Here is a 13,988-nt window from a genome sequence, read left to right on the forward strand (position 1 = left end):
GTCTCTAAGTCACTGTGCTCTGTTACCCTCAATAATCTAAATGAATGCCATTGTTCTTCCTTCAGTAACAAGAACTGATGTAATGGCTATTAAATAATTGCATGCTTCTTACGAGAACTGGCCAGACACTTGAATTCCCGTAGTAGATGAACCTAGCTTCACAATCAGCTTGTGATCCACTGTGACCATTCCTACTATACGATCTAGATCTAAGCTGTGGCTAAGGTCAGACATTATATACATGATGGCTGTAACAACATTGCCAAATGTGCCCTGATACCTACAATTTGGGAAACAGTCATTGAGTCGTATTTCAAGATGTGATCTTTTGTTATCATTTGACTGATCGTTTGACCAGCAGCTATCTCCCCTGACGTATGATCACACAAACGTACATAATATAGATATTTACTTTGTCTTAAGAGGTATGCGTGATTTCTTATCAAATCTTTAGACACTAGTTGTGGCAAAGAAATCCTTTGTTTAGGATGGCAAAAATACAGCCAAATTAGATCTCTTGCTTTGCACTGAGGAGAGGCAATAACCCCGAAAAAAATTTCTGCAAATATAGTTTCTGGTTTCGGTTTTGTCCCAAGTCATGTGGCAAAGCTTGTTAAAGGGTCGATATTGACTTTTGGGATTGCTACTTCCAATCGGTTGCACTAAAGTTGGAGTCCTCTTCCTCTATAGAGAGGCAACTTGCATATTTATTTTCCCAGAGGAGCATTGCATGGCCTATACGTCTCCTTACAGTGGTATGTAAGGCATGTCACTCCCCACAAGGACAGACATTACCCCTTAGACTCTAGGTTATGATGGAAATTGATAAACTGTTAACATGTATTTTACTAAGTACATACATGCCCAATTTTTTTTTTTTAATTTATTTATTTTTTTTGTACATACATGGAAAAATTGGTTTCCCTAGAGCAGTGTCCTCACGGCCCTCAACTGATCATGTTTTCAGGATATACCCAGTATTTCACAGGTGCTGGAATTATTATCATATATTCTTTCCCATCTGCAATACTAAGGAAATCCTGAAAACATGATCTGTTGTGGGCCGCAAGGACTGGAGTTTGGGAAACCCTGCCCTAGAAGAAGATGAACGCATCTACTGCTGTGTATTATAACCTGCATTCTGTACACATATAGACCCCTTGAAACAATGCAGTATGGATAGAATACATGTATTTTTTCTTCTTTTTTTCCTAAATGTGATCTTAAATATAAACAATTTGTGCTTTCAGGCATTTATTTTTGTACAGAAAATTATGGGTTGTTTTTTTTAAGTAACCAGTGTTTTCTTCTTTTTTTACTTTGATGATTACAGAAAGAAATGTCATCAAAGTCTTTCCCTGTACTGAGAGAAGTTACAGAAAACCTGCTGCACAGCATGGGAGACCTTGCCAAAGAGGTAAGTATAGGGCAGTGACTCTGCAAGCGGCTGAATGGGATTTTACACATAGTGACTAGTTGCATTCATGATCAAAGCTATATAAACAACAGTTTTTGGAGTTATTTGAAAAATTGTCTTTTGTCCCCAGTTAAAAAAAAAATGTGCATAAGAGTGGCATGGTTGTCTGCGCAGAATCGGGGAGATGCGTCCATTATTGATCAAAATCATTATTAAGTTCAAAATCGGCAGTGTAAGTCTGTGGGTCCATGGATAAAAGTGGACATCACATGCTTGCGAACCAAGTGCTGTCCATTTTTCACAGACTCTTAGGAGATGGCAGAGAAACATTTTTTTTGATTCTCAATGGTGAAAATTTCAGGAAACTCAAACCAAACTCAGGTGAAAATCTGATGAAACTCTAACCAAAATCACGGAAGAAACTAGGACCATTTTTCTCATATGTTAAGAAAATGGATGTCTGAATGAGTCCTTATTGGGTCTATAATTTACTTTAGTCTTTTAACACCCCGTCTAATTTCTATTCTGGTTCGAGGGGAAAATGCAAGTTTCTCTATGTTAATGTCATCACATATCACAACAAACGCTTACGCTTGAACAATAAAAAGAAAAAGGCTCATAATCAAATAATGACTTGAGGGATAGATGTAAAAAAGCAAACTGAAGTGTGTAAAGAAGACAAAGTGTAAGAATCCATGGAATGAGGAATTTCAAAAGAGAAAATTGGGCCCCTTCTCGGATAGTCTTACACCTAGCAGATGTTCGGAGGCATCGCGCTGGCAGGCTGGTTGTCTCAGCAGACAAATGCCAGGCTTCATACAATTGGCTTGAAGATAATCATTAGAATTATTTTCCTTCGCTTCCAACAGTGAGTTGTAAGTTGTATGCATGTGTAATGTACAGCCCTAAACCACAGACCAGCAGAAACTTGTCCTATGTGATTTGGCTTCAGCTGCTCCCTTTTTTGGGCGGCCCCCAGGTCTGGGGCAAGTATAAAAATGATGGACAGAGCATGCGGTTCCCATCTTGCTGATGTGGCTAAATGAGACTTTAGTAAAGTTGGCAGAAGTCCCGGTGTGGGCGGCTCTCACATTCTCAGGCTCCAGAGGGAACTTCAGAACTCGTACAGAACAATCTGTGCTGTTTGAGTCTGGAGTCATACTCCTCTTCTTCTAAATGTTTGCTGACCCGACCCCTACACAACTTGTTTTTTGTTGTTTTACAGGAACAACTCAGATTGCTAATGTCTGCAATGTCTGATAGAGTTACATTTTACATACATTTTCATGATTTCAGCCTTTTTCCACTTCACGTCGTGCCCTGATATAATGTGTATTATGTTCAGAGATAGCATTGCACTAGGAGGTCAGCATTTACAGTGTATTTGGTCCCATTGCCTTATTTTTTATTGCACCACACATTTCAAACCAGTCCACTTTACAGTATTCTGGGTGATGTTTGGTGTATGTCCCATTTCCCTGGTTACACACGTTACTGAAATAAAAGGATGTGGACACCTTTTCTTGTGATGTCTGGTGTATGTCCCATTTCCCTGGTTGTACACGTTACTGGAATAAAAGGATGTGGACACCTTTTCATGTAATGTCTGGTGTGTGTCCCATTTCCCTGGTTGTACACGTTACTGGAATAAAAGAATGTGGACACCTTTGGGGACATTCATTTTACTTACAATGCGTGTGTTTAGAGCTAAAAATCATTTTTGCTTTCTGGCTTTATTAATAATTTCCCATCATTTTGCCTTCTATAGCTTTTGTATTTCCCCACACATTGCTGACTGCAGAATGAGTAATCTATGAATGTGTCAGTAAGTTTGTTGTTTGTATCTCTATAATTTTGTTTTTTTGCTGTGCGCTTCTCAGTTGATTTATGATCACAGAGTTCATCAAAGTTGAGCTGAACTCTGTGGTCATAAATCAGCTAAGATGACCTCAAAAAAGGACAGATAAAAGCTACAAACTCTTTGTCACTGACACCTTCTTAGATATCTAATTCCATAGCCAGTATTGTGCAGGGAAACACAGAGGCTATTTAAGGCAAATTGTGCAAAACTTTAATTGAAGTCCAATTTTAAATGATTTTTAGTCCCAAATATAAGCATTTAAAGGGGTTGTGTTACCACACATTTTGCTGCTAAAAGCTCATAAATAGAAATAAATTTTCACAGAAAATGTTTAAAGTGGATAACTTGAATAAAGTGAACAAAAATAGTTAGCAGAATTGCAATATAGATGTCCTACATTTTGTAGATTCCAAATAGAAGTGTGTTGTCCTTAACTGTTTCTGAAAATGGGGTTCTGGAGTTCTTGCTGTGACATTGTTGAACCGTGAGCTCTTGTCTTGTGCAGGTCATTACAATGAAAAGTTGGTCTGACATGAGGCAGGAGGTTATGTTCCTGACCAGTGAGAACTCTACAGCTTCCCCAACCTCCTTATATCAAGCAGTATCCCGAATTGTGTGCGGCCATCCTGAGGGAGGGGGTCTAAAGATAAAGTCCCTCAACTGGTATGAGGATAACAACTACAAGGCGCTATTTGGAGGAACTGAAGGAGGGGAGAACGGCACAGAGGAAGACTCTTCAACCATTTATGATAATTCTACAAGTATGTCTATATTCCTCCTATATTATTTTGTCCACTTGATATCATTTGCGAATTTAAGGAAACCAAAAGAAATCATGAACATGCATGCCAAATAACATGCATCTTCCGAAACACCGACTTTTATGGTCTATTTTCAATATGGAACATATTGTAGTGAAGATACATTAGAAATTTAGCATTTACGCTGTGAATATTGCTTTGGACAAGGTAGAATAAAGTTTTACTGAAGTTTTTAGAAAACTTAATGGTTTTCACTGCTCATGTTCATGTATTATACTACATATTGTACTATACTAATACTCTGCCTTATGCAATTAGCTCCTTACTGCAATGACTTGATGATGACCCTAGAGTCCAGTCCTCTGTACAGAATGATCTGGAGGGCACTTAAACCTTTACTTGTCGGCAAAATTCTCTTTACCCCAAGCACACCAGCCACGCGTGCGTTAATGTCGGAGGTAAGAACCAGGCAATTGCTATTAATGTGCGTGCATGCGTGTGTAACTTGACACTCATGTCATTATTTTCTACCTATTTGATTCTCAGGTCAATAAAACGTTCCAAGAGTTGGGTGTATTTCGAGATCTTGGAGCAATGTGGGAAGAAGTTCGTCCAGAGATCGAAAAGTTCCTGGAGAGCAGTAAAGAGATGGATCTTGTTAGGGTTAGTTTTTTGGCTCTTATTTACTTTGAAGTGTGTTATTATATGGAGGCCATTGAAATGAATGAATGATGCAAGTAACACAGGGATGGATTAGGACTAACTAGACAAGCTGCTCTGTCCAAGTGTTAAAGGGTGGTAATGAGAGGAGGACTCATCTAAACATCATCCATGTATTCGAATTGGACACAATGGCCAGAGTAGGGTTCAGGAGAAAACCCCTTTATCTTTTTCACCTTCCCAATGGGTTCACATTTTAGTTTTGAGAGCAGAGGATGATCATATCTGCTTGTTATCTCGGATCAGCATTCAGTATAGCACAGCACAGTTTAGTTATATTTGCTTTCTCAGTATAGTCATTGACCAAGTGATCAACACGTGACCAAAATTATATTGAAGTGATGCAGCACATTCCAAACACAGGCAATGTCTGCTGAATAATCACATCGTGTGACACGGCACTCCACCCTAAGCAGAACATTTTTTCACAAGGATAACATGATGGGTTAGTAATTATAATAAAATGTATGAGAAGGACTTGGTTAATATTTTTGTATATAATTAAGGGCCAGTTAAACAATATTTATCACAGATCCACGGAATAGAAGATAAAAGTATGATTGTTGGGTATCTGAATGCTGAAATCACCACTTACGTAGAGAATGGAGGTCACAAAGTCACCCCTATGAATGATGTATGCTCGCTAATGCTTAAATCACAAAGGGGATATTAGGACCAATGTGTTCCTAATCAGTAGTGGCCCCAGAGGTTGGATCACCAACGATCATACATGCAGTATATTCTGTGAATGTAACACAATGGTTATTTACCGGGGTAATGGGAAGTTTGGACAACCTGTCCCTTTTCCGACTAAAGTATTTAACTTTGGATATTTTATTATACATCAGAGCAGTATGTGGTATGAATATACTGCACTTTTCCATATTTTTTCACATTTCTACATTGATCACTTTTGTATATAGTAAATAGGGTGTGAAAGCCTTCTTCCATTGCTTGGCTCAATAACTGTACTATAAAAATGATTTTCTCTTCAGTATAAAACACTGATGTGTCCACTGACAAAGTAGATGGTCTAATAGGTTTTGACATTTTTCAGCTACAACTAATACATACATATTAACCATCTTTTTTCAGACCCTACTGACCAATAAGGGCAGCAGACAGTTCCTAGATCGCCAGCTAAATGCCACAGGTTGGGCAGCAGAAGACATTGCAAAGTTCCTTGCCAAAGAATCAGAGGGTGAAGCATTGTACACGTGGAGAGATGCTCTCAATGAGACGGACCGTGTTGTGCTGACCATGTCACGGTTCATGGAGGTGAGTCTTGCAGAGGCCTTCAGAAAATGAGGAGAAGCTAGCAATCTTTCTATTTTTTCTATTATTATGCCGCAATGCTACTTAGGTTCTGTATCAGCCATTTGGAGCCTATATGTTTCCTTATCTTAAGAAAAGCTACAAGACACGTCACTTGGTTAGAATAGCACATACAGTTTTCCCACTTAAAGTGCAAAAAATCTATGCCAAGGAACATGGCCTTGACCAGAACTATTTAGTGCTACAGTCATTGTCTTTATATTTTTCCAGTGTGTTAATCTGGACAAGTTAGAACCAGTGGACAATGAAGAAATTCTTATTGACCAGTCCATGAAACTTCTGCATGAAAGGAAGTTTTGGGCAGGTGTCGTTTTTGTAGACTTGCCAGAAGATGATACCGTACTACCTCACCACATCAAGTATAAAATCCGAATGGACATCGATAATGTGGAGAGAACCAACAAGATTAAGGATGGGTGAGTTGCAAAAAGCTTTGCGTTATTTACCTCTGTTTTTATATACAGCTACTACAAGTCCAGAGTTCATCTGATCAGTGTTTTACGTGTCATTTTACTTGAGCAGAAAATTACGAAAAATAAACAGATTTGACCTTGAAAGGAATTTTCCTGTTTATAATGTCAAAACAGAATCAAGTACATCTTGTGGGTGTTCAAGGACTAAGGGCCTGTTCACCCGACTGCAGGGCTTTCATGTCTCTGTCTGGAGCTTCCGTATGAAGTCTGTTTTTCAGTAGTCTACTATGAACCCGTTCTCATCTGAAAAGACAGTCACTGATGCAAAGGAGCATAATGACTCTGTCGTTAGCATGCCTGAATCCTGTTTTTCTGGGATTCAGAAAATTCCTGGGTGAAAAAATAAACTCACTGAAAATCTTAGTTTGACCAGGCCCTATAGCTGACCATTTATGATGGTAAGCTATTGTCGTAGGCCCCTTAAACAAATTATGTTCCCTGACTGTAAACTTTATCGCCTTCATAAGGATTATCTCTTAATGCATTGAGAAAAAATGGAATAATCTAGATTTAGAGATAGCGATGCTGACAGTCTGGATAGCTGAGAGTTGTCCTTTTTCCTTGCTTGGTGCTTTGGGTGAGACCTATCTACTTTGAAGATACAGTGCTAAAAAGGGAACACGTGCACATCACAGTGTTAACCCTAAGTAACTTAAACTTCAGAGATACCAGTCTGTCCAGTTAGAAAACATAAGCGCTTGTGAATGAAAGTAACAATGGATGAACTGAAGAGACAACAGGAAGACAACCCTGAATAGGGATTTTTTTTAGTAGGCTGTGATCACAAACCATTTCTCCCTCCTTATCGTCCTTATCCTTTCTGACTGATTCTTGTTTTGCTAATGTCCTTGTCATATTTTGGTAACATGAAGTGGTACCTGCAGCCCATTTAGGTTGTACAGCTCCTCCAAGATGGCACATCCATGCATGGAGAAGGTGTTCTGTGTTTCCTGTCACAGTCTCAAAAACATGGAGCGGATACCAGGACTTTTGCGGTTGCACAAGGAGAGTCGGATAGAGCCATGGAAAGGCATGAGCACAGTAGTAGGACTGATATCTGCTCATTTGAGCAAGGAGGAACAGGAGGAGCATTGCTAGTGCACTACAAAATTGGGCAATGGTGTCCATGTGTCTGGCTTAACTGTTAGAAACATACTCCATATGATATGATAGTGCCAGACACCCATTCTTGGAACTTGTGCGCTCACAGTCCGGTAAGGTGCAGCTCATTTGGCATTCCCCAGGTGACACCAGAATTGGCAGGTCCGTCATTGGTACTCTCTTCAGTGCCTGGTGAAGGGTTCTGCAGACCTGGGAAGAGAATATCTAATAATAAAATGTGAGAGATGATAAATTAATGCAAAAAAAGGTGAATATGTTGAGATGAGAGACACAGTATCTAGATAAAGTTTGAGCTTTGAAATACTCTCGCAAAGATATCTATCGGGACTCCCATTTAAAGTCCAACTAATTTTTGTGAACAAGCCAATTTAAATGAAGTTCGTTGACCTATTCCAATACAGGGATGGGTCACAATCACTCTAGTATCTAGCTAAGAATGATTTTGCAGCATTAAGCCAATGAAGAAAACTCATAACCTGGTTCAGATATTGGGATGAAGGGTCTAGATTGATTAGGTTCAGTTTGGGTGAGCGGAGAAGATTTCTTGGAACATAAAGAGATTATTTTTTGGATGTTGTTACAAAAAGAGGTTGAGTAGCGGTCATGCCTATATATGTAGTGAGTTTCCGATTCCTTTTATATGCGGAGCAGTGAATATTAAACAGATCCCCACATTTTTAGTTGTCAAAGGGTTTCATTCCTCATATGTGGATTAAGAAGATGACATTTTAATATTTACACAACATAGTTGCAGACAGGTCATGTAATATATATTCTTACCTCCGTAGTTACTGGGATCCTGGTCCTCGTGCTGATCCATTTGAAGACATGCGCTATATCTGGGGTGGATTTGCTTATCTCCAGGATGTTATTGAACAGGCAATCATTAGAATACAGACTGGCACTGAGAAGAGGACAGGAGTATATGTTCAGCAGATGCCCTATCCTTGTTATGTAGATGACATGTAAGTGAAATCAGAATATTGTTGAAATAATATAATGCCAGGTGCTAAACCTTAAAATTGGTAAAGTACTGTTTAAAGTAAGTGTCAAGAAATGGCAAAATATTTTATTGCTGCATTAAAATTTATATTAAAGTGGATTTGCCACCAGATTTCACAATATAAACTGCTTACAACATGAAATAGAGCTTTTAGACCCGATGAGACTGGTGTACCTCCTTTCAACATCTTTGTCAGAATGGCATTATAATACTTTTCGATCTTTTAAGATGAAGCTGTACCACATCTATCCTTTTTGTTTCTAGCCTGTTTGACAGCTAGATGTGTCCTCTTCTATTGCTGGTGGGCCGAGATTAAATACATACACTTGGCCCATGAGCTCTTCTACTCTTTAGCTGGGCTTATAAAATACTTAGATTAACATTAGGATTATACAGCCATTCTGAAATGGATTTTCAAAGTAAGTGCACCAATATCATCTGGTCTACAACATCTACTTAATAATGTATGCAGGTTGCATTGTGAAATCTGGGCACAGAACCGTTTTCATTGACTTATGTTTTCACAGATGTTTTGAAGTGTATCTTCTTGCAGGAAATACTCACAGGGGTCCACAACCTATTGCTCGGGAGCCACATGTGCCTTGCGGGCTTAGAAGTTGTGACTTTCGTCTGCCTGCTTGGTGCGTTGGCACCAGGTCTACCAAAGAGCTATGATGACCTTTGGTGACTTTTGTGAGAAGCACTTCTCAGGAGAGCGGATGTGGATGTGCATGTACTAGCCTCTGGGGATTAGAGATGAATTAAGTATAGTAATATGTACTACTGTCAGTTGGAGGTGCTTGAAGCTACTTTGAGGGGTGTGGGAGCAGAATGTCACTACACCACTGGGAGGGAGCATTTGGATGTGGCTCTAGACCATCTCTAAGAGCTGAATATAGCTCTCCAGGTAAGTAAGGTTGGGGACCACTGCCCTATCACATCTATGTACTCCAGCTTCTTGTAATATGCATATCTTTAGCTGTAATGAAAAAAACACAGTAGTTTATTATTTCTGTGCACCCACCAGTAGGCAAGTATTTGCTTGGTTTTCTGGAGGAGTGAAATAAATAAGTAAAAGCGAATGTATCTATCATTTGGAAACCATTTCATGTACTTATTCATGTTTATGATTTTTCTCTTTATTTTGTTGATAAATCTTTGAGTCATCTGTGGTTTTAATGTTTCCTCGTAACTTCCGTTATCCTCATCATTTATTCAATGTTTTTTCTTGGGTTCAGATTTCTACGTGTCATGAGTCGGTCCCTACCCTTGTTCATGACGTTAGCGTGGATCTATTCTGTCGCTGTAATCATAAAGGGAATTGTATATGAAAAAGAGGCTCGTCTAAAAGAGACCATGAGGATCATGGGTCTGGACAATGGCATTCTGTGGCTGAGTTGGTTCATCAGCAGCCTCATTCCTCTTCTTATGAGTGCTGGTCTACTAGTGTTGATCCTGAAGGTAAAACAAGAATCATTGAATTCTTTTTCCATTGCTAAAAGTGGTCATAAACATTGTTAGCTCAGTGTATCAATATGAAGACGTACACTATGACCTTGATAAGCAGTTATCTACTTCACCTAAAAGTGAACTTTGTTTCATTTTTCAGACTGGAAACCTTTTGCCATACAGTGACCCAAGTGTGGTGTTTGTGTTCCTATCTGTCTTCGGAGTGGTGACCATCTCACAGTGCTTCCTGATAAGCACAATTTTCTCTCGAGCCAATTTAGCAGCAGCGTGTGGTGGCATCATTTATTTTACACTTTACCTACCCTATGTCCTATGTGTTGCGTGGCAAGATTACGTGGGATTCAGTCTCAAGATTTTTGCTGTAAGAAGCTAATTTATCTTTCCACAGTTCTTTAAGACTAAAGTGTTTTAGTTCTCTGCAATCCCAAATCATCTAGCTCTCATAAATTAACATTTGGAATTGTCCCTGTGCTGAGATAATCTTATAAATATGCACCTGCTGTGTACTGTGTAATGGCTGTGTCTGATTAAAATCACAGCTACTGAGCAGGGATGGGAACAAAAGAGAGGATACAGACAGGACAGCATGGGATCGCAGCTGCTGCTTTCTGTGAGGTAAAAGATTTACCTCACAGAAAGAATCAGCTGTGATTCAATGCTTTAATGACTGTATACTCTTTTTTTTTCGTTCTCCCTTGCACATGAACCTTTTTAAACACATCCAATTGTGGAACTTATTTTTATTCCAAGATCTATTTAAAAAAATGGGACAGACTGTAGAGGTGTTGACCATATTGTAACAGTCATTTTGTCTCCATATTTCCTTGTAGAGCTTCTTGTCACCTGTTGCTTTTGGGTTTGGTTGTGAAGTTTTTGCACTTTTCGAGGAGCAAGGAGTTGGTGTACAGTGGAGCAATCTCTTAGATAGCCCTCTGCAAGAAGATGGCTACAGTCTTACTACCTCTGGCTTCATGATGCTTTTTGATACTCTTCTATATGGAGTGATGACTTGGTATATTGAAGCCGTCTTTCCAGGTAATCTCTTTGAAATTATTTCATCACTACAACCAGATACAGCATCAGACAAGAGATTTGCTGTAATTTAGTCAGACAAATTAATTTAGCATTGTAGTAAATACATAATTAAATGCCACATAGCGCCTTGCTTTCTGCAGATGTTTTGTTAAGTTACGTACAGTAGTTTTTGGCTTTGCCATTGATTTCAGCACTACTCTAAATTTGCTAAAGAAGTGGAAAACCAATACTCTATCACATCGTGCATGGCACTAAAAATGGAATTTACAGCATTATATTATTTTGTATAACTGCACATAAATACCAGAAAAGCATGGATCAAAATGATCTTTAATGGTGTATATGTACCGTGTTTCTTTACTAGTCGTGGGTTCAAGCCCATCTCATCTAAAGTTAGCAATATTTTCCCAGATTTCTACAATGCTATGTATAATTGACAATATCTCTAGTGATCTTACCAATGATCTGCACTGGTTTAAGGGAATGACATAGAAATATAGACTGTACTCTTGTTAGAGCCACATTATGACTAAAATGTCTCAAAGAGAATCTGTCGGTAGGATCAACCCTCCTAAGTCGCCTATATATGCATGTAGGTCATAGAAAGGTGAATAACATGTCACATTGATTGATATCTGCGATTCGATGTCTTATTCCAGAGAAATCCACATTTTTCTTAATATGTAAATTAATTGTTAAGATTTATGGGCCGGACATAGATCTCCCTGAGAATGTGACTCAAGAGTTTTTCTTAAATGAAAGGGAGCGTTATCAGGGGGAGAAATGTAGTGTGAGACAGTCTGCCCTCCTGACCTACCGCCTCATTTAAAATAAGCTCTGGAGGCAGATTCTCAGGGAGATCTATGTCTGGCACAGAGACCTTAATTCATTTAAATGTTACAAACAATGTGGTGTTCTCTGAAATAAGACATCGGATTGCAGCTATTAAGGTATCGTTTTATCAAACTTTCTTTTAGTGTTTTAAAATCTCTATTTCTTACATGGAAACGACATGCAAGATAAGGACAATATAAGTATAAACGTTAACAATTCACTATTTTTTTGCGGATTGTTGAATAATTGGCCATTAATTTACAATTTAGGCCAATATGGAATTCCCAGGCCTTGGTATTTCCCATTCACAAAGTCTTATTGGTGTGGAGAAGAACCAAAATTGATACATCACCCCAATTCTTTACATAAAGATTCATCTGAAGGTAAATGTCTTACTTAACTCCATGCATACTGTTTACAAGACATTTACCTTTAAAATATGTCCTTATGTCCTCACTTTGGTACTTCTTTCTCTAGTTTGCATGGAGGAAGAACCCAGCCATCTTTCACTAGGAGTCTCCATTCAAAACCTGGTAAAAATTTACCGAGATGGTAAGAAGGTGGCAGTGGATGGCTTGTCACTAAGCTTCTATGAAGGACAAATCACTTCATTCCTGGGACATAATGGAGCTGGAAAAACTACAACTATGTAAGAAACTTATATTGAATTCGAATAAAATATGATATTACTATAACTGTGTTTAGTTTGTAAGAGATAGATAAAGTTGCAGTTACCCGCTCACTTCTCTATGGTTTTTAGATAACCTAACATGTACAGTTTGCTGTTTAGTTAGCATTTCACTCAGTTTCTAACTTTAATAATGTTTTATATGTGTATGCTTAGACATATACGACATTGGTCAACGAAAATAAGTACATTTCTATTGTCCTATTTATTAAAGGTCTATATTAACGGGATTGTTCCCACCAACCTCTGGAACTGCCTACATTATGGGAAAAGACATTCGCACTGAGCTTAACTCTATCAGGCAAAATTTGGGAGTTTGTCCTCAACACAATGTTCTCTTTGACGCGTAAGTAAAACCAGATAGAGGCACATAGATATGAAAAAAAACTCAGTCTTCAATGAGAATCTCATAAGAACATTTTGAGTAAAAAAAAAAAGCCAGCACTTATGTACCATGTAGATTTTATGATTTTTATGATTTTTATTTTACAAGTACAAGGTACTCCCACTGTCGTTATATAACTTTTAAGACTTGTCATGTTCAATAATTCTTTGGCATGTTTATGCTAGTGATGTAATCTTTTATTTTTTTTTTTAGAAAAGTATGTACCCTATCTTTCGGATTATAAGACACACCCCCAATTTTGAGGAGAAAAATAGGAATTTTTTTTTTAATAAAATGGTGGTGCTTCTTATAATCCATGTGTCTTATTGCTTACCGGGGGGTGGTGACTGCGGTGAAGTGGGGTCCCAGGGGTGTCTGGCGGTGCTGCCCGGTGCTGCTGCGTGTGTCTGCGGGGGTCTGCCGACATTTTGTGACAGGTCAGAGCCCCCCGCAGTTCCATGGTTTCCTGTGCGGTGGACTCCAGGAAAATGGCCGGAGGCACACACAGCAGAACCAGGCAGCACCGCCTGACACCCCCGTAGCACCGGAAACGCCCGCAGCAGCACCGCCAGCAAACGCCCTCTTCCCAGCCTGCGGCCTGCAGCAACGATACCGATAAGGTATATCCGCATTATAAGACACACCCCCATTTCCCCCCCCAAATTTAAGGGAAAAAAGTTAATCTTATAATCCGAAAAATACGGTAATTCTTACTGTTAAAGTCAGGAAGTACATGCTTATAGTCAAAGTGTACATATAAAAAATAGTGTGAAGAATAGAAAAATTAATTTAGCATTGAGGTATATCAATATTTTATATTTACATATAACATATTAAATTTTATGTTTTAAACATTACCCATATTATAAAGCCATTTTTACTGT

The 13,988-nt window shown here is 38.7% G+C and overlaps 1 protein-coding gene across 2 annotated transcripts in view; it reads left to right on the forward strand.

Moving 5' to 3' along the window:
* Positions 1 to 13,988, forward strand: part of ABCA1 (ATP binding cassette subfamily A member 1) — a 114,057-nt gene that overhangs the window by 59,727 nt on the left and 40,342 nt on the right. For both annotated transcript variants that reach the window (XM_073542685.1, XM_073542686.1), the window contains exons 8-20: positions 1,334 to 1,417; positions 3,784 to 4,039; positions 4,358 to 4,497; positions 4,586 to 4,702; positions 5,855 to 6,037; positions 6,305 to 6,510; positions 8,478 to 8,654; positions 9,931 to 10,153; positions 10,302 to 10,523; positions 10,993 to 11,197; positions 12,301 to 12,414; positions 12,509 to 12,680; positions 12,934 to 13,065. In XM_073542685.1, the coding sequence (XP_073398786.1) occupies positions 1,334 to 1,417; positions 3,784 to 4,039; positions 4,358 to 4,497; positions 4,586 to 4,702; positions 5,855 to 6,037; positions 6,305 to 6,510; positions 8,478 to 8,654; positions 9,931 to 10,153; positions 10,302 to 10,523; positions 10,993 to 11,197; positions 12,301 to 12,414; positions 12,509 to 12,680; positions 12,934 to 13,065 (2,231 nt within the window). The remainder of the gene's footprint in view (positions 1 to 1,333; positions 1,418 to 3,783; positions 4,040 to 4,357; positions 4,498 to 4,585; positions 4,703 to 5,854; positions 6,038 to 6,304; positions 6,511 to 8,477; positions 8,655 to 9,930; positions 10,154 to 10,301; positions 10,524 to 10,992; positions 11,198 to 12,300; positions 12,415 to 12,508; positions 12,681 to 12,933; positions 13,066 to 13,988) is intronic.

This window comes from Dendrobates tinctorius, unplaced genomic scaffold (assembly GCF_039654945.1).
Source record: "Dendrobates tinctorius isolate UK_male_01 unplaced genomic scaffold, ASM3965494v1 ptg000128l, whole genome shotgun sequence".
In the NCBI taxonomy this organism is placed as follows: domain Eukaryota; kingdom Metazoa; phylum Chordata; class Amphibia; order Anura; family Dendrobatidae; genus Dendrobates; species Dendrobates tinctorius.